Source organism: Benincasa hispida, chromosome 9 (assembly GCF_009727055.1).
Source record: "Benincasa hispida cultivar B227 chromosome 9, ASM972705v1, whole genome shotgun sequence".
NCBI classification, from domain to species: domain Eukaryota; kingdom Viridiplantae; phylum Streptophyta; class Magnoliopsida; order Cucurbitales; family Cucurbitaceae; genus Benincasa; species Benincasa hispida.
The window spans coordinates 43,220,165-43,241,419 of record NC_052357.1 but is presented as its reverse complement, the minus strand read 5'-3'; the positions used below and the strand labels follow the sequence as shown (position 1 = coordinate 43,241,419).

Genomic DNA, 21,255 nt, shown 5'->3' with positions numbered 1-21,255 from the left:
ATTTATATCTAGTGGAGGAGAAAAAGACTATGGTTCATATGTTGCATTTGATGTGATATTAAACCATAGATTATAATATAATATGCTTATATTTATTTTTTAATTTAACAATTATGGGATAATTGTGCCAGTTTTTTCTCCGTAATAGAATGAGATAGTGGGAGATTGCTTTCAGTTTTCGTAACTGAAGGATAAAATGAAAATTGTTTTCATTTTACAAAGGATCAGACATTCGCTCAGTAGTGGTGTATACTGCCTATCGCATAAATCAATAGCATACACGGTAGCTCAAACTTTCTAAACGATCGTATACACGCGCGTGTTTTACTAAACGATCGCATAGGTTTTACTAAACGACCGTCTAGCTTCTTTCAAACGATCGCAAGCCGAGTGTTTACTAAAAGGTCGTCTATACGATCGCGCCCCTTTTATTACACAATCATGTACCTCTACCTAAACGATCAAGCATCATCTATACGATAGAAACCCGACATCTCCCATTTTCTTGGTCATGGTAAACGATTGTGCTTTCCCCCTTCCCTCTACTAAATCCAACAGAGCCCACACCTCTTGGATTCTCACACCGAGAATATCGAGGGTTTCAAATGGTGGTATCTTCCTTGATACCGAGTTCGTGAGGAGTCCATTTGTGGGTAGACGATTTGGTGGATGATTGCTTGGACAATCTCAGCGAGAGTGGGAGGTGCAGTCTTTGGACGAGAATGAGATTGCTGTGAATAAAGGTTCTTCAACTGGTATGTTTCTTGTTCTCTTGTTGTTGTTAAAGTTCAAAGCATGCCTGTAATTTGTTGTTAAATGCATACCAAATCTGTTTGATTGTGAATGCGGTAATTCTATCACAATGAGTTTGGAACGATCTTGCTTTCGCTCAAAGGTACTCTTTGATAAGAGTTCTTTCATATTCTACCTTGCTCGAGAATGATCAAAAATTAAGTTGGATAGAATTTTCCATTTACTTCATCAAGTAGCTCACTAACAACCCACTTATCAAGCTTCATTAACTCCAAGCATGAGCTGCATCTCATGCAGCAAATCTCTTTGCATGAGTATCTACAATATATTGAAGAGATTGGAGTGTTTTGATGCAATGCAACCTATCAAATTTTTCTGAAAAATTCTTGAGAAAAAGAGAGCTCTTCTGTTGGGTTGCTGTTGTAAGCTTGTCTCTGAATTCTCTTAATTCAGGCTTATTTTGAGTCCCACTACTCAATCTAGAGCACCAAGAGGATAGTAGGAAAGATCTTGGGGCGGTCTACAACAAGATTCAGAGGAGATTTGCAGCTGGAATTCAAGCTTTGAGGAAGTTTTACAAAGGTATATGAAACCCATTTATTTCTGCTGAAGCATGCTTTTATTTCTGCCAAAATTAATAAATTAGAGTGCTTATGGATCCTGGTCACTTCCGTTGTACGATGGTACATTCTAACAACTGGTATCAAAACATCTTATAAGCATTCAATTCGATTTAATTTTGGTTTGGTGGGTGTTTTATATGAAAAATATGAAACTGCAGTACTGACATGGTTGTTTGAGTTTTGGCATTTAATTTCTCTTTATTTTCTCAATTAAATTTTTAATTGGCTCTTCCTTGATGAGCTTATATGTGTTCCCAAGAGTCTATAATTTATTTGGAGTCATTAGAGTTGAGTTGTAATTCAAAGAAACAAGCGAAGAGGCCGAGTTGCAGATTCCAAAAAATTAGCCTCTTTTCATATTGTTGTTGAGCTTTAGTAGCTAGATGATTGTTTAGCTTTATGCGTTAGACGATGTGAAGAAAAGCTAAACAATCATGTAGCTTCCGGCGTTGATCGTTGAGGTGTTGTGCACTAGACGATTGTGTACCTGCAGGAGCTAAGCGATGTGTTGTATTGCTATACGATGACACTACACGATCGTGTAGCTTCGGGTGGGAGCTAAGCGATGTATTGAAGAACTAAGCGATAGCGCTACACGATCATTTACCTCACGGTAGCTAAGCAATGCATTGAACAACTAAGCGATAGCATTACGAGATCGTTTACCTATGTGTGGCAGCTGAGCAATGCATCGAGAGCTATGCGATAGCACTAAGCGATCGCTTACATTTGCGTGCGCTAAACGATCAACTTCAGGCGTTAGACGATGGCATTAAGCGATCGTGTAGTAAGTGTCTGGTGCTAGACGATGGAGCTGCACGATAGTGCTGGACACTAAGCGATCGTGTAGCATCCTCCAACACTAAACGATGATACTATGTGATAGAAGGCAAACACTACACGATCATACACCTTGGTTAGGCGCCATGCATTGGTGCTAAATGATCACGCAAACACTAAACGATAAAGAAAACGCATGACGATGGTCGTCAATGCTAAACGATGTGTCTTGGAAAGATGTTGAGCATAGAGCGAGAATAGCCAGTTCAACCGATTCTCTTGGGTTCCAGTCCAGTTCAGTCTCAAATGGTTTTTGGCTGGTCCGGTTCAAACGGTTCGGGTCCGGTTCAAGCTACTTGAGTTCGTTTTGGAGCGGTCCGAGTGGTCCGGAAGCGGTTCAGAAGTTGTTTTGTAATAATTAGGTTTTTGTTTGCTTGTTTTTGCCAAAACTAAAGCCATATCAGTTAGTGTTTAATTATTTATGTATGTGATGTATGTTATAATTAAATAAATCTTGTATGTGCATACAATATGCCATGTAGATTTAAAATCCCACCGTAGGAAGCATGTTACATGCATTGAAAGTATGTTATAAAATGTTATAATATATACTATTCATGTTAGGGTTTCTTTTATTTAATATAATAGTTATATTAGATATTGAATGTCTTGTTGTTTGTTGTGGATGTTTAACATGTCTAAAATTGAGTTAGACGTTTAAAATCCATAACAAAGAATAGTTGCATGCTCACTTAGGTTAGCCACTTGTTTTAATAGTTAAAATAGGTCGTTAAACTTGTAAAACTAGGGTTACAAACTCAATCGGTCCTGTCGAAGGCTGGGGGTACTTAAGTTAACGGTTTACGGAACACCTCTTACCTGGGGATTATGACTGAATAATTGAGCGTTGATAATCGGTTTTATAAGCATTCATGAGCGGTGTGAGGTAATAAAAACTGTTTATCACCTATGAAGGAAATCAAATTCGAGATTTTCATGAGCAATGGAAAATAGATCATTCCAAATTACAATCACGAATGAACATTACAAATTACAATCGTAAACAAAATATATAGTTATGCAATTAATATAGAAATTATAGCATGAACAATCAAATAAACAAGGAGAATGCTACGAACGTTTGTCGACTCATCTCCACGCTCTTTGCTCACGAACGCCCGAACACAACAACCTCGAACGCTAAAAAACACGACCGCAACACTGCATGAACACTTCGCGCTCGTCCTTAGTGATCGCCTCGGTCACGAACTCCCCAGCAACACGAACGGCCTCCACAGAACCTCGACGGCGTCGAGTTGAGTATGACACCACCAAGAAGGTTACCTTGGTATTCTCGGTATGAGAAGCCAGAGAGTTGGCTCTGTGTGGACTTGGAATGAGACAGACAAAGAAGGAATGAACAATCGCATACACGATTAGGCAAGTGGGAGAAGGCTGAATCTATCGCATAGGTCGATGTCCAATCGTTTAGCTAAAGCTAAGCGATCGTCTAGCAAAAGCTAAGCGATCGTTTAGTTCAGTGTCTGTCGCCTACAAAATACTACACGATCATTTACTTCGCTCAACTTGTCGCTTAGTAAATCGGTATTTACTTGACAAGCTCAGTGAGTTTCTTTTTGCGAGAGAGAAAACTCAAAAACAAATTTTCAACCTTTTGTAAAAACTTACTAAAATTGGGAAAACAATTTTTCTTTTATCTCACGGTTACCATGAACCACCAATAACCTCCCACTTAATTGTTATTAGAGAAAAAGATTTAATTATCTAGTAATTAATATTATTATAAATATAATTGATAAACAACTTATCATACTATATTTATAATCTATAGTTTTAACTTCATCTCATGAAACATATAAACCATAGTTCTTTTTCTCTTCCATGGTACTTAATGTAAATCTCATTTACATCAATCCTCTACTAGATGTATCTCATACATCATACCGATCATATCATATATAATCAAATTACCTCTTGTCAATTTGAACACTTCAAATCAACACTAAGAATCGATCCTCAACTGAATTCATTGAGCTACCAAGAGGACCTTATGGACCTGTAGCTCGAAGCTCCAACGGTACGTGAATAACTGACTAAACTCTTTAGTCATGGGATCCGCCATCCATTAACTGTCAGGCACTCTACTAAAGACCGACAACTGAACTCTCCTTACCACAGATATATTATATGTCCATCTTAATCAATTAGCATTGTGATAACCCTTCACAGATCGCTTGTAAGTACAGCTCGGCCAATAACCATTATGCCTCTTAGTTACATCTAACTCCTTAAGTACCATTGATCCCTCTAATGAACATAAGTCATAGTCCTACTATGACTGAGTCTTCACTTCCAAAGAGAAGTTGTGTCCACTATGTTCAAGCCTTGGAATCAGCCTTTAAGGGAGCAATCTTTCTATTTATCCCTGCTTTGGGAAATGAGTGAATTCCATCTTGTGGATTGAGTTCCTAACTCCCAGATCAGATAAGTCCCCAAAAAGGTAGGCATGTTGAGTTAGCAATCTGACCACTCTCACCCATACTAATCAAAGGACCGCCCTCAAAGGCATGAGTTCTCATAACACTCAGGATTGAGGTCGTGTCACCTATGGTCGTTTAGGTGAGATGTAAGTCTCTAGTATCAATGGCGTTATATACAGAGTCTAGTCATCTCGTGGTCCAGGTCTTATACAAACTCTTTGTATAGGACACCCCCGCTCGCACGTCTCCACATGAATGATCAGGATCTACCATCTGTAGTAGTTTACAACACTTGCAAACCTCTACAAAGCGGGCCGTATCTGTAGTGTCACCAGGATCAGGTATCCTATTTTAATCCTTATACTACAGACCTATTTAGGTTATCACTTAAGGCATGATCCACTTGTATATCACATATACATGCTTAAGTTCACATAAGATAACCAAGGAGCTTTGTTTATTGGATATGAGTAAATGCCAGAATTAAATAACACTTATTTTATTCATCAAACAATGTGTATCTTTACAAAACAATGAGACTCCGGGAGAATTAGGACACCAATCCCAACAATCTAGACATCGTAGGTTTAAATCCATTTATAAGTGTTATACTTGGATAAACCATCTAGACTTAGGGTTTTTTTTTATTAGCCGAAAAGAACCTAAGTATAAATATACCCAAACATTGAGAACATTTCAGTGGAGAATAAAAGTTATTAGCAATCACGTCCTCAAGAGTTCACACCGTGAGATCCATGCTCGGCTTCATGTCGATTTTACCTCGACTACTCCATTCAAAAAATGTTTGCATGGGTCAATAACAAGGTGAATGAGGGAAGTTGTTCATAGTAAGTGGGTGAAGAAAATGTGTCAACATTGTCCTACGGTCTCCTCCATTAGATTGAATAGTGAGATTCCTATGTGTGTGCCTGCTATCGTTTTTAGACGGCACTAACTAGTCGTTAGTCGCGACAATCCCTTTGGAGGGTTGTAACATAGGATTCGGAACAACCCAGGCTTCAGTAAAATGAATAGGGTCTTATAATTCCGTCTTGGCTATTAGTTTTCTATTTCGGAGGCATACTCATACCGTTATGTAGGATCTGAAAATGGCAGGTCTACACTTACAAAAATTACTAAGTGTTAGTAAAGAGCTTGACCGAAAACGATAACTAAATGACTATCGGAATATGAGTTTTTCTGGAGATAGTATTTGGTCAAGTCTTTCTTTTGTGAAGGAATTCTTGACTGCTCCTCTGTAGCATTTGTTCTAAATCACTTAAGCATCGTTGCAAAAATAATGATAATGGGTACATTATCACTTTGCTAAAACTTGATTGGATTTAAAAGCAATTTACTTATAGAATTTGTTTATAATTTCAGAATGACGAGTTCAATTATACAATTGTTAGCATCAGACAAACTGATCGGGGATAATTATGTGACATGGAAATCAAATTTAAACCCGATACTTACGATAGACGATTTGTGGTTTGTCTTAACAGAGGAATGTCCTATCATTCCTAGCTCTAATTCCAACCGAACTGTTCGGGAAGCATTTGATAGATGGATCAGGGCGAATGGTAAAACCCATGCCTATATTCTCGCCAGTTTATCTGACGTTTTGGCCAAAAAACACGAGAATATGAGTACTGCCAAAGAGATTATGAAATCTCTGAGAGGGATGTTTGGACAACCGTCCTTCACCCTGAGGCATGATGCTATCAAATACGTTTATAACAGCTGCATGAAAGAGGGGACCTCAGTTTGTGAACATGTATTGGACATGATGGTCCAGTTAATGCGGCTGAAGTAAACGATGTTGTTATGGACGAGAGAAGCCAAGTTGGTTTTATTCTAGAATCTCTTCCGAAGAGTTTTCTACAATTTTGTACCAATGCATTAATGAATTGAATACAACTTGACTACTCTGTTGAATGAGCTGCAGGCTTTCTAGACCATGTTGAGAACTAAGGGTCTGGAATCAGAAGTGAATGTTGTTATTGATGAAAAGAGAGGAACGTCCTCCAAGCCTGATGTTGCCTCTTCTTCGCAGAGTAAGAGTATTCTTGCGAAGAAAGACAAAGGGAAAGGGAAGAAGAAACATACTGGCAAGAAAAGCAAGAAAGCCGTTGCAGAGAAAGGAAAATGTTTCCATTGTAACGAAGAAAGGTACTGGAAGAGAAATTGCCCTAAATATCTTGCTGAGCAGAAAGCAGAGAAAGCTAAACAGGCAACTTAGTTTCTGAAGACCGCTTACTCAGCTTGACCAGTGGGAGAAGTTATTGCTAATGATGATGTTACTTGTTTTTGTTATCATGTAATGAACATATTGTACATATTTTGTTGTGAATGAATTGTTCATTTTCAAAAATTCTGTTTGTTCTATCTCAATGCAACTTCTGTTAATAATCAAATTGTTAAAAGCTATTTGCAAATATTCAGATATTTAAAACAACGAAGATCAAAGTATAATAGGTTTAAAGATTTCTAGATCTGGCTGTTAACAAAAGTTGTTAAGATAGGTCAGATGCATCTTACTCAAAGAGTTTAGAGTACCTCAATGTAGTGAGAGGAAAGTGTGCTTCCTGGTCATTATTGAGAATTAGATGCATTCTCCATATAGTTTAATAAGAAGCCTATTGTACACTAATATGTTTACAATAATTCTCTTGGCTAAAGTGTTTGAGAATCATCTAGTAAGACTAAAAATACCAAGTAAATAACCTAGGGCAAGTGGGAGAAATATCAGGCATGGGATACTGAATGGTAAACCATAGGGATAGAATGCCCTAGTTTATTGTATTTCTCTATAAAACTTAGAAACTCAGTCTTATATATCGGATAAATAAGTTACCACTGGAGTTTTAGTCCAAATGGGAGTTTGTTGGATTTTATGTCATAAAACTCGTGGTTCGTAAATAGTAGAACTTAATTCTAAAAATTCAATAAGTTGTTATTGAATATATTGTTTTTAGAAATCCAATAAACCTAAAGTCCATTGACTATTACATGAGTACTTAAACTTTATGTGGAGACATACAAGTGGATCAGGTTCGAGTAAATAGTCAAAATGCTGTTAGATGCGGTTTACTCTGCAGTTATTACAAAGAGTTGTAAAGTGCTACATACGAAGTGATCCTAATTTGTGCATGTTATGACATGAGGAGTGGGGGCATCCTGTGCAAATGAATTTTGTACAAGATCGGACCACGAAACTAGTCACTCTTACTTCATAACGTTGTTTACTGTTTAAGACTGACTATTTCAAAGTGATGACCTAGGTAACTTGACCTTAATTCTGAGTTAACTATGAACTTTTATTTGTTCGGGATTATCCTTTGATCTGCAAATGGTGAAAGTAGACCAAATGTCTCTGCTCAATAAGCCTCCCATTTTGGGGATAAGACCGGATGAATAGTTGGGGACATAGGGTGCAAGACGAAATTCACTCCTATCCGGTTAGGGTTAGTAGATAGATTGTTCCCTTCAAGTGCTGATTCTGGGTCTTGAACAAGAGGCTTCACCATCTCATTGGTCCGAGAGGGATTCGATTTGATGATTGGATCACAAATCAATTGTTCATTAGGGGATCAGTGAGACTTAAGGAACAAGAGGTTCGGGGGTAAAACATAGATTCGACCCAACCGTTATTATGAATAACCTATGAAGGGTTAACTTACTAATCATGGTTATATCGAGTGGACATAATATATCTACAGTGAGGGGAGTTCAACTATGGGCTTTAGTGGAATCACCCATTGGTTAAAGAATGAAGGTTAGTTCGGTCTAATGAGTTTAACCGATTAATCTCAGATCGTTGGAGCCCATGATCTGTAGGTCCACGAGGTCCCCCTACTAGCTCGTAAATGGATTAGCTCTAGAATAGCGTGATAAGTTAATTTGAAATGTTCAAATTAGAATTAAACGGAATTGGAGAAATAATATTTAAATATGATTTAAATATTTGAAGATGGAATTGTGTAAAATTATTTAATATTTGATATTAAACAAATTAGAATTATTTAAATTGTTTAAATAATGATTTATTAATTCTATTAAGAAAATTAATTTATGAAATTAATTTTGTAAAATTAATAATATATTCAATTTTATTGATTTATGAAATCAATTTATGATAAATTGAAAAAGAGAGAAAAACACAAAAATGGAAAATAAGGATTTTCCATTTACTTCATCAAGTAGCTCACTAACAACCCACTTATCAAGCTTCATTAACTCCAAGCATAAGCTGCATCTCATGCAGCAAATCTCTTTGCATGAGTGTCTGCAATATATTGAAGAGATCGGAGCGTTTTGACGCAATGCAACCGATCAAATTTTTCTGAAAAAATCGTGAGAAAAAGAGAGTTCTTCCGTTGGGTTGTTGCTGTGAGCTTGTCTCTGAATTCCTTTAATTCAGGCTTATTTTAAGTCCCACTACTCAATCTAGAGCACCAAGAGGATAGTAGGGAAGATCTTGGGGTGGTCTACAATAAGATTAAGAGGAGATATTGCAGCTGAAATTCAAGCTTTGAGGAAGTTCTACAAAGGTATGTCATGAAATCCATTTATTTCTACTAAAGCATGCTTTCATTTCTGCCAAAATTAATAAATTAGAGTGTTTATGGATCCTTGTCACTTTCGCTGCACGATGGTACATTCCAACAAAAAATGTGATATCTTGCTAGCTTAATTCATTATTGTTCTTGGATTTTACATGTTTATTTGGCTATTGTATAGAATTTCGGAACTTAAGAGGTAAAGTCGAGCATTAGTGGTGAAATAGAGCTAAAATGGATAGAAGTGAAACTTAATTGCATCAGTCGGGAAAGATAATGCGAAAGTTATGAGTTTTGCCCTTGCTTGCATGATGTTGCGACGCCCTATGGTGTCGTGCTCGACATTGTATGACAGAAAGCACTAGTTTCGTGAAAAGTACACAGCGCTATGACGCTCCAAAGTTCATTCGCGTGAAATTTTCATCAGCACCACGACACTACATCCGACGTTGTCACGATGTTATAAATATATCTTTTAGCCGCCTAGGGTTGGATCTCTTCGATCCAGCTGTTTTTCACAGTTTTTCCTAGTATTTTCTCCTAATTTTTGGTCAGTGCATTTGTCAAAACTCTTCTCCCTTGATCGACATGTCGATTATGGGCTAAAGTGACGTTTTCTAGCTTAGACAGTGAGTCTTCCCCATGTTTGCACACTTATGAGATTTTGATCTAATTTTCTGTAGTTTTCTATATTGTCGACAAATTCTTCTTTGATTATAAATGATTATTGATTATATTTCTGTTTACAACGTGTAATCAACCGCTATAATTTAATTTGCAATACGTGACATTTAATTGCATGTTAATTCGATGTAACAATAGGTTAAATTAGCTTGTAAGTTGTAAATTCATCTCAACAAACATTGTCTAATTAACCTAAGGAAGAATTGAATTGAAATGTTTGATTTGACATTTGCAATTAGATATTTGACTTAGCAGTTTTCTTGTTCTCAATACGTGACATTTGCATTTACAACTCTTTAAATGCCTCATAGAAGGTCTAGGGCTATATTTTGAGGCCTATGTAATGTCATGTAATTTGTAAAAAAAAAAAAAAAGCATAGAAAATGTAGTAAAAAGAGGCATTGAGCTATGTTTCCTTTCATAATTCTATGAGGTTTAGGTTGCATGTTCAAAATCATTCAAACTTAATTTGATCGATCTTGCTTGTGGAGTGATTTGAAGATCAAGGGTTGATGGGATCCAACAAGCTTTGTCTGATCCCTGATTCTATTGATCGTCTAAGTAAAAAGTGATCAAAACATTCTTAGGAGCCGATATCATTTTGATTTGGGGTTTTTGAGTTTTTGATTTAAAGACCCTGTTTGTCAACAAGGATGTTATCACTTGCTTTCTTTAGTTTAGGTTTTTATGAAGAGTTGGTTCCCTATATAAAATTGGAACAATCTCTACGATGGCCAAAAGATTTAGTGACTAAATTTTTGGATGATGATACTCGGTCTCAGACCGTCTTTACTATATTATAATTTGACGTGTGCGCTTGTAAGTATCAATTCGCATTGTAACATCTATTGCTTATTATTTTTTTATGTTTCATAATCTTTTTTACGATACAATAAAAATGTTGCTTTGTCACTTAGGTTGATCCCGAACACAGGAAAATGCAAAAAATATAAATAAAATGATAAGTTTAATGTCATAGATTTAATATGGTATTAAATTTCCATTGCCATGTTAATATTTTCATTATTATGATTACAACATTGATATGTGATGTAAATCGACATTTCTGTTATATTGATAAAAGTCCATAAAATATAAACAATAAGCAATAAAATATTACGAATGTAACTATAGTATAAATAATAACAATTCAGCCGATTTAAAAAAGATAAAATGTTCATGTATTAATTTAAGTAAATTTCCAAAAAATTAAGACATCAATATTTCGGGCACCGCACGTTCTAAATCTATCCCATTAAAAATGATATCAAAAGATTCCGAAATATCCAATTGAAAATAAAATACACCAAAAAAGAAAAACAAAAGTTATGAAAGAACGTATAAAAAAATGATGAAGAAAAGAAGGAAGGGGTAAAGTGGGGTCCAAAATCCCAATTATTCTCGCACATAGGCTGACAGGAGGAGATGGATTTCCCCTCCATGGCCCACTTCAAGGAGAAACTCTTTTGCTAATTCTACCCACCAAACTCAAAACAAAAATCCCTTTCAATCCCATTTCTCCATTCTCCTTCCTCCATTGAAATCCCCAGAAAAAAAATGCGTTTTCAATCCCTCTAGTTTAGACGATTTAATGCTTGTAGGACCGTCCCTGAAGTTACAAGCGACGATGGCGACCCGAATTTCCGATACCCAGAATCAATAAACAGAAGCAACAGCAACCGTAGCTAAGAAAACGATTCATTTTCTGATCTTCAATCATCAGAAGCAAATTTGTTTCCGTTTCTCATCTGGGTTTGATGGAGAAGCCGACCAAAGCATCGCAATCGTCTTCCACGAAGGTCGCCTCTTCGGTTTTGCCGTATCAGACCCCTAGGCTCAGAGATCATTACCTTCTTGGGAAGAAACTTGGGCAGGGTCAATTTGGAACAACGTACCTTTGCACTCATCGAGCCACAGGGGACCTTTATGCCTGCAAATCAATCCCCAAACGCAAACTGCTGTGCAAAGAGGATTATGAGGATGTTTGGAGGGAGATTCAGATCATGCACCATTTGTCCGAACATCCTAATGTTGTTCAGATCAAGGGGACTTATGAGGATTCTGTGTTTGTGCACTTGGTGATGGAGCTTTGTGCCGGTGGGGAGCTTTTTGACAGGATTTTGCAAAAGGGTCATTACAGCGAGAGAGAAGCGGCCAAGCTTATTAAGACAATTGTTGGAGTGGTCGAGACTTGCCACTCTCTTGGGGTTATGCATAGGGATCTTAAGCCCGAGAATTTTTTGTTTGACAATCCTGGCGAAGATGCTAAGCTGAAGGCCACGGATTTTGGGCTCTCTGTTTTTTACCAGCCAGGTCAGTATCTTGATTTTGTTCCTTCATTCATGATGGCGTTTGTGTTCTTTTTTCTTTTTTCTTCTTCTTTTGGTCTCATGTTTTATTTGTCGTATTGGTGAACTGGACTCTGCTTGAATCTCTTTGGCGCTTTTTACTTGATGTGAGTCATTAAAGAAAAGGAGAAAAGAATATATGCCACATGCCCATTATTTGTACATGCTCTTAGGTGTTACTTGCTTCAGAATATACCAGCCGTTTAGGTAACTTTATGGAAGCATAAGCGTTTAATCAAGGAGAGATGGGTATCGACTAAGGCAGCCTTTAAGTTTTAGCCTATGTTTTTGGCTTCCTTTTGACTTCTGAGTGGCATGTTGTTTAGAATTTTGGTATAAAATATGTAGGTGTTGCCCAGGATATAAAACCTTCCATGGAGGTTCATGTTTCTAAAAATATCTACTTTTGGCTATTGGGAAATCATGATGTAATAATGACTGAGTCTATATATTTGAACTCATGTGTTAACACGTCAATCTTCATTGCTATTGCTAGTTTATTCATTCCTTATTTTACTTTATCGATCTGGAATTAGTTTCACGGTTTCACCCCTTGAAATTCTTCAAATGGTCAGCCTTCTCCAGTTGGTTTTTCAATAACATTCTTTCAAATATTAACTGATAACTGGTGGATAATGGTACTATTTTGGGTCTCTTTTTCCTGACATAGGCTTTTGTGCAATTGTGCAAGTTGGTATTTTTAATTTGGGTTGTTCTGTTCAAGCTATATACTTCTCCTTCTTTCTTCGGTTAAAGGTATGTTTTCTTATAAAAATATGTTTATTTTTTAAAACTGCTACTTAGTTTTCTGTTTATGTATTTTTTTTCTCTAGGAAATTCTTTCCGTGATGTAGTTGGTAGCCCATATTATGTTGCTCCCGAAGTGCTCCGTAAGCACTATGGGCATGAGGTTGATGTATGGAGTGCAGGTGTTATCCTTTACATCCTACTGAGTGGTGTTCCACCTTTTTGGGCAGGTAGATGAGTGAATCTGGACCTGAAATTGTTTGTTATGATTTTTTTCTTATACCATCTCTGAGGCTCTTTTTCTCTCCATCTTGTTTCTCAAACAGAAACTGATTCAGGAATCTTCAGACAGATTCTATATGGCAAGCTAGATTTCAACTCTGAGCCATGGCCCAACATTTCAGATAGCGCAAAAGATTTAATTAGGAAAATGCTCACAAGGGATCCAAAGGAGAGAATCTCTGCCCATGAAGTTCTTTGTGAGTGATTTTCACTTCTGCAGGAAAATTGTTGTTTCCACTCTAACAACATCATGCTTTATGTATAATTTCTTCTGATTAACATGGCTGGAGTTCTTTTTGGTGTCAAGGTCATCCATGGATTGTAGACGACACAGTTGCCCCCGACAAGCCTATAGACTCTGCAGTTTTGTCTCGGCTAAAGCAGTTCTCAGCTATGAATAAGCTGAAGAAGATGGCTCTACGTGTAAGATTCATTCCTTGTAGGGTTTCTTTTTCCCATATAATCTGATGAACTATTTATTCCTGGTGCTGATGTGGTATGAATTTCATTTAGAGTCTCTCTCAAATTCTCACTGCGTTTGGATGAATCTAAGATGATGACATGAATCATTAGGAGTAGGATAAACATTTGAGATAGATAATACGATAAAGTAGGAAAACATAGAGTACAATAGAAAGTTGAAGAGATGAAGAAATGAAATACTATGTGTTACCACTCTCTCCTCTCTCCAATCTTCTCATTCCCAACTCTTTGTTCCTCCCTCCTCTCCCCCAATTAATCTGATCAGTTTTTTGAGAGTTTGATTCGTTTTTCATTAGTTCTTATTGTTTCATCATTTAGGTTACATCCTTCCATCTTATTTAGTTTTCTTTTACGATAATCTTGGTGATTTTTAGAAGATATGGAAGTAAGAAGTTGTTGTGTCAGAAATATGTACTTCAACATTTGGTTTGAAGCAGATCAGATTTTTTGTCAAAAATATGATATGAAGAACAATCAGGTGATTCCTATAGTCCTCCGTTTGTGATGGTTCGAGTGCTCTTTTGTCGAATTATTGAAGTGAAGGTCCTACTGAGGTTGGTACGTTAAGTGTGTGTTTGGCCCCCATTCGGAGGGAGGAAGTTGATTCAAGTCTTTGTTGGTTTTGCTAAAAATGGATGGCCCATCTTTTGGAAAGTGATGAAAGATTTCCTTAAAAAATAAAAGGAAATCTACCTGTCTTCAATTCAATTACTCAAGAAATTTATGGTAAAAAGATCCTTCTCTATGGTGTAGCATTCACTGTAGGGGGGAAGACGGAGGATCTTAAGCTGTGATCTTGCTTATAGAGTTTGGGGTTAGTTTTTTTTCGGGGAGTTTGACCTGGCTTTGGCTAGACAAAGGATGAAAATATCCGTTGATATGTCGATATATCTGTAAATTGAAGGGTTCAATATCGATATTAAATATTCATGGATATCTCTAACATCTTTTATTAATGTTGTAAAACATATATTTGGTTCATTATGAATAGGAATACTAATAACAATATTCATAACTTAGTTTGGGAGTAAAATTAATTTAATAATCTAAATAAATTTTATAAAATTTGTAATTTGTAGACATCAGTTGACCTTGATATTTTGTCGATATATCCGTGGATATTCGGGGAGTTTGACCTGGTTTTGGCTAGGCCAAGGATGAAAATATCCGTCGATATGTCGATATAACCGTAAATCAAAGGGTTCAATATCGATATTAAATATCCATGGATATCTCCAACATCTTTTATTAATGTTGTAAAACATATATTTGGTCCAATATGAACAAAATAGGAACACTAATAACAATATTCATAACTTAGTTTGGAGTAAAAATAATTTAATCTTTAATCTAAATAAATTTTATAAAATTTGTAATTTGCAGAAATCCGTCAATATTGATATTTTGTCACTATATCCATGGATATGTCTGTGAAATTAAATTGTCGATATCGATATCAACATCGATATTTAATCCTTGGGCTAGGCATAAGGGTTGTAGAGAGATGATTGATGAGTTCATTCTCTACCCCTTTTTTGTTAGAAGGGTCGTTTTTTGTGGCAAGCCAAGGTGTGTGCTGTTTTATGGACTCTTTGAGGTGAGAAGAACAATAGAGTTTTTAGAGGGATTTAGCATTCTCCAAGTGATATTTGGTCCCTTGTTAGATTTAATGTTTCCTTGTACGTCTCAATGATGAAGATTTTTTTTTTTAAAATTATTCGTTAGGTTCTTAGGTCTTATTTTGCTTGATTGGAGACCCCTTTTATAGTTGGTCTCCGTTTTTGTGGGCATTTCCTTTTGTTCTCCCCTCGTGTTCTTTCATTTTTTTCTCAATGAAATCTTGATTGTTCCTTAAAAAGAAATTCTTCTTTGTTGACAGTAGGTAAGGAAAAGTTACACAGATGTTGTGAAAAAGAATCTTAGAGGTACTCGACCCTCAGCTTTCAGGGATTTCTTTTGTAGAAAATTTGTATGGATCATTACTTTTAGGTAAGAAAGGGTGAAGAAGTAGGGAAAATGAACTTCAGTGTGTTTTTTGTTGTCTCCAGGTTATTTTATCACAATAGTTGGAAGGAAATAGAAGAAGCATTAGAAGATTAGTTCCAAGTCTTTATTTTGATCAATTCTTCCATGGCTGATAAGGCTTTGTTGAAATCGGAGGTCAATATTAATGCCAGATTTTGTGATGGAAGATGTAGGCTCTTTGGCAAACTTCATTTGAAAATCGAAAATTGGTCAAAGAGAGAAGCATTCTCGTCTGGAACATGTAAAATTGGAAGATGGATTTCCATAAGGAATTTAATTTACCTTTTAACATATTCGGAAAGAAGCACTTTTGAAGCCATTGGCAATTACTTTGAGGGACTTGTAAGCATTTCTTTTAAAACTCTAAACTTGATTGATTGTTCAGAAGCTTGTATTGAGGTCAAGAAAAACTTGTGCATCTTTTTCCAGCAGGTATTGATATTAAGGACAGAAAAAGTGGGAATTCTTTTATTTGATTTGGGGATATTACTCCTTTGGATCCTCCAACGATAATCAACCATGATGCAACCTTAAATGACTTTTCGAACTCCTTGGATTTAAATAGGATATCCAAGCCAGTCAACTTATCTTCATCCAATGAAGATGTAATTAAAGAGTTTTGTTCAAGACCTTTTGCCCTCGCAGAAAAACAGAGGTTCATTCAAGAAAGACAATCAAAGGGGAGAAGACACGTTTATTGTTGCAACATTCTTTTGAACCGGTTACTAATAAAAGGACTTTTCAGTTGGAAAAAGGGGTCTTTTGAAGAGGCTCTTATTCATTGTGTGGATTCCAAGAAACCTTTTGGTGCATCCCTTAGGGATTTAGAGTCTTCTTTGCCCTTGAGTGTTAAAGAGGTAAAAAGAATCGTTTTATTGTAACTTATCCTTTGTCCTATACTCAAAAAAAGGTCCCATCAATCCAGATCTTGAAAATAATACTTTGAATCCTAATATAATCGAAGAAATGTGTTCAAGACTCTTGGTCCCCTTTGTATAGCAAGTTGCTTTTACAACATCAGACCCTTCATATACTTAACCTCTGAAACCTTGTAGCAAAATAGTTTTTCCACAGAAAATCTTGTTATCAGGTATAACCAAAGAAGTTATTCGCTTACCAGGAGATCCTTCTACTAACTTGGATTCTCCCTCCCAATGTTTTGATTCTGATGTGAATTCAACGTTAGCATGAGCAGCGTACAATCAGTTTCACAGGCTTCAGATCTTAATATGGATGTTGTTGATATTGAAGACTCTTATCCAGAGGCTTTTGCTTCACTATTTCAAGATTGCAACATGGAGACTCCTCATCCTCAGCCATCCTTGGTGCCTTGCAAAGTTGCTTCTCATGTGCATGCAATTCTTCCCTTTATATGAAAAGAACACCGTTAGTTAAGCCATGTTTTACTTCATTTTCTGAGTGCTTTCCATTGGGTAGTTTAGCAAGGTTTGCATGCTTAAGTGAACAAGACCATGATTTCTATGCTAGGGAACTACAGGGCCAAATAGGAGAGAGCAAGATTCTTGAGTTCGAAAAAAGAGTAGGTTGACATTTGCTTAAAGAAGAAAGATTATTTCTCCATTTCTAAAATATTTTTTGTCCACCGTAAACTTTTGTTTCCTAAAACTAAATCAATTGCCCCAAAAGATGTCATTAAAATTTCTAATTCTGTCATGTACTGTTGACTAATGTTCTAACTTCTAATTAAGGATATTTATGTTTTTCTCCTGTATATTTTTCTTCTAATTGTTTTTTTCCCAATTTCTTACTTGGACCGTATTCTTTGGAGTTGTGAGTTTGCTCTATTTGGGATTACTTTTTCCAAATGTACGAATTTATGTTAGCTCGACGGAGGGATGCCAGAGACATGATTGGAGAGTTCTACGAATTTATAATATGACCTAACTTGAACAGTTTATATTCTGTAGGTTCTACGATTGTGTTCTTGAGTTATATATATATACACACACATATATTTCACACATGCACACACACAAAATTTGTTCTTAGATTTAAGTATGAAATTAAGTTAACCTTATTGTAGCTCTATGCCTCATTTTAATCTCATCAAAATTGTTGTCTACTATAGCATTTTTCTCATTGCAATGTGCATTTGTCTCAAATTTGTGACCACGTGGTTGGCGCAGGTCATAGCAGAAAGACTGTCTGAAGAAGAAATTGGTGGCTTGAAGGAATTGTTTAAAATGATCGACACTGATAACAGTGGGTCCATAACATTTGAAGAGCTTAAAGCAGGGCTGAAAAAAGTGGGCTCTGAACTCATGGAATCTGATATCAAGTCTCTTATGGATGCGGTAGATAACTTGTCAGAAACCCTTGTAGAAATATTAAACATCATGTTTGAGGAAGTTTGGTTGCGATTTTATATATTTTGGTTAAATTGCTTAGCCTTCGAACTATATGTTGATATTTGTTTAGGCCCTGATTATGAAAACGTATGATTTCCTTATTTTAACTTTAATAAATCCCTGCCCTTATTTAAATGCCTGATATGACATGCTGACTAGGCTGAGAATTGATGACTTGGTACAATGTGGTACGAGGGAGTGGACAATCAGTTAAACTAAGGGCAGGTGGGCAAAAGATATTCAATGGAATGGATGTGCAAAATGCAGAAACATAAGTTTCCCCCAAGCTTGCCCTTTCTTTATCCAGCTAGAATACTCATTTTCTTCTAGCTCATACCACATTATGCCAAATCATCATGTGGTTGTCCATGTAAACATTTAAAATGGCGTTTGATGATGGAGACTGATTATAATCTAAATAATAATATTTAGGGACAATTTGAACTATCTGAAATTGGGAGACTAATTTTATAATGTAAGCATTATTTTCTACAATGTTCTCTGCAGATTCTAATTGAGGCATTTTTTCCCCTTTTCTTTCACGACCATTCCTATCTAGATGACCTGCATTATCTTGCTGCCTCATCTTTGAACAGGCTGATATAGACAACAGTGGAACCATAGACTATGGAGAATTCCTTGCAGCTACATTGCACCTAAATAAGATAGAGCGAGAGGATAATTTAGTTGCCGCCTTCTCCTATTTTGACAAAGATGGTAGTGGTTATATCACCATTGATGAGCTTCAACAGGCTTGCAAAGAGTTTGGTTTGGGCGATGTCCATTTGGATGAGATAATCAAAGAAATTGATCAAGATAATGTAAGTCTTTATTTATTCACTGAATATCTCCGTATTGATACAATTGCAATTTTGATTCCCTAAGTTTTGCATTATTCATCAGTACCTTTGTGTTCCCTTCCATCAATACCTTCGTGTTCTTTAGCCAACCGTATTTTCTGCTTACCATAATGCATAACTGTTTTGTGAAAAGAAAAGATAATGCAAGTCCTTGTGTTAGCGTAGTCAAATATATAAATGTTGATTCTGTCGACCAATTTAGACTGACACTGTTACTATTTCTTGTCACTTTTTGTCACTCATTTTAAATCCATTGTGATACATTTCTGGTTTCATTCGTAGTTGTCTTCAAGATTTCCAAGAAATTGTTTTATTACATATGCATGTAGGACTCAAATTCTAGTTGGATGTAGAGATGTGAAGGAGTTAAGAGATTTTTATTTGACTTTATTAGAAAGATATTGTTTCAGCAGTTGAGGGATTTGTGATAAATGATACAACCTTTGGAGCTTAGGTCCTCTGATAGCGTTTCATTTGTATTTTTTTTTTTTTTTTTTTTTACCATTGAAAATTAGGGTTGTTTCCCGATAAGTTCTTTTTCATTTTCTTTCTCCCAACCTATGAAGAACTTTTAAAATTTTAGTCAAATTTGGAACCGAAATTTGAAAACTACTAAAACACATATAACACATAACAGTAAAAAATGGTAAACAACCTTCTAATTTATTAATTCATCGGATTGGACTCGGTTTTCTTGTTTTATAGTTGGGACAGTTGCAAATATAGCAATTAGGCTATAGTACAATGCAAAAAATTTGCAAAAATAGCAAAATTTAGATCCAGTTTTCAGAGTCTATCAGTGATGGAGCCTGTCATTGATAAGTGTTTATCGGCAATAGAGTATCACTGATAGATTTTGCTATATTTGTAATTCTTTAGAAATATTGCTATACACTTAATTAGTAGCCCTCAAAGTGCTACGTATTGCAATTACCCTTTATATTTTAACCGAGGTATTGTGGGGGTGCCATAACCCATTACATTATGCTCATGACCCACATGACTAGTCTTGAGAAGGCACCCCTTGGGGTTTGGTTTTCTAGTTTTATGTATGATGTTTTTGCTTACACCGTTCTGGTTTTCCAACCTATTGGACCATGAAGCAAAAAGAATCCTAGCATTCTAGTTGATTGTATGATCGATGGTCTCAAAATAGATTTCCTAAGTCGGGCTTTGGTGGCAAGGGCTGGAACGTTGGAAGATACCTTCCAACATAAATCAATAATCATTTGGTTTTTAAAAATTGTGTTTGTTTTCTCACCATTTATTTAGAATGAGTCTTTATCCTTCTCAAGGTAACAATTTGAATTCTTAACCAAATTCTAAAAACAAAAACAAGTTTTTGAAAATTACTCTTTCAGTTTTTAAAACCTAGTGTGGATTTTGATAACATCCCATAGAAGCAAAAACAAAGAAGCTCAGAAGTTGTCTATGAGCATGATTTTCAAAATCGAAACCAAAAACAAAATAGTTAATGGTAATTTGAAACTTATCTTGGAGCTGGCTTTTGGGTTAGATAATAAAGCCTTCTTGGGATTAGTGATGGTGGGTCATTAGCCTAATGCGAGGGCTGTACTCCAGTTATATATATAATTCTAGAAAGGGAATATCTATGCTGATTATAGATCTGTTTCTGCATCTATACTTTAATCAAAATTGCTCGTCTCATCCACATATCAGGGATGATGGATAAAATCTATTTGTTTTCCTTTCTGGAGAAATGACATCTCTTCTCCCAAAAGTACTACAAAAAACGTTCTCTAAATCCGAATGTTTACTTTGCTGTTCTGTTCTATATATTTTGCCTGTCAGGATGGTCGTATCGACTACGAGGAATTTGCCGCGATGATGAGGAAAGGCGATGGAGGTGTCGGGAGAAGTAGAACTATGAGAAGCAACTTGAACTTCAATTTGGCTGATGCTTTTGGAATAAATGACAAATCTTTAGCAAACTAACAGGGGATGCTGCTGCCTAGGTTTTGTAATTTGTATAGTTGGCTAACTGTTAAAGTGCAGAAATATATTCCATAGCTTCATGACTAAGAGCTTTTGATTTTGATTTTTGCTTTGAAATATGCCTTTTCCGATTCTTGAAGTTCTTAAATGCTGAGGGCTCTGAATTTTCTTGACATTGCATGTGAATTTCAAGAATGTTCATTCATTTTCGAGTTAAATGAGGTCCAAAGAAGAAGTCATGCCATAAATGTTTGTTATTATATAATTTTTAATTTCATTATT

At 36.0% G+C, this 21,255-nt stretch overlaps 1 protein-coding gene across 2 annotated transcripts; it reads left to right on the top strand.

Moving 5' to 3' along the window:
• The first annotated feature begins 11,351 nt into the window (after positions 1-11,351).
• Positions 11,352-21,221, top strand: LOC120087027 (calcium-dependent protein kinase 11). 2 transcript variants are annotated; one of them, XM_039043873.1, is made up of 7 exons: positions 11,352-12,216; positions 13,085-13,228; positions 13,325-13,477; positions 13,588-13,703; positions 17,936-18,103; positions 18,754-18,978; positions 20,830-21,221. In XM_039043873.1, the coding sequence occupies exons 1-7, from the start codon at positions 11,661-11,663 to the stop codon at positions 20,971-20,973; spliced, it is 1,506 nt and encodes a 501-aa protein (XP_038899801.1). In that variant the 5' UTR covers positions 11,352-11,660; the 3' UTR covers positions 20,974-21,221. The 2 variants fall into 2 exon arrangements, with proteins under 2 accessions (XP_038899801.1, XP_038899802.1); XM_039043874.1 differs by lacking the exon at positions 11,352-12,216 and adding an exon at positions 12,307-12,500.
• Positions 21,222-21,255: the final 34 nt, after the last annotated feature.

Coding starts and splice junctions, on each gene's coding strand:
- LOC120087027 (XM_039043873.1), top strand. CDS start 11,661: ATGGAGAAGCCGACCAAAGCATCGCAATCGTCTTCCACGAAGGTCGCC. Junction 12,217..13,084: donor CTCTGTTTTTTACCAGCCAG/GTCAGTATCTTG, acceptor TTTTTTCTCTAG/GAAATTCTTTCCGTGATGTA. Junction 18,979..20,829: donor AAGAAATTGATCAAGATAAT/GTAAGTCTTTAT, acceptor TTTGCCTGTCAG/GATGGTCGTATCGACTACGA.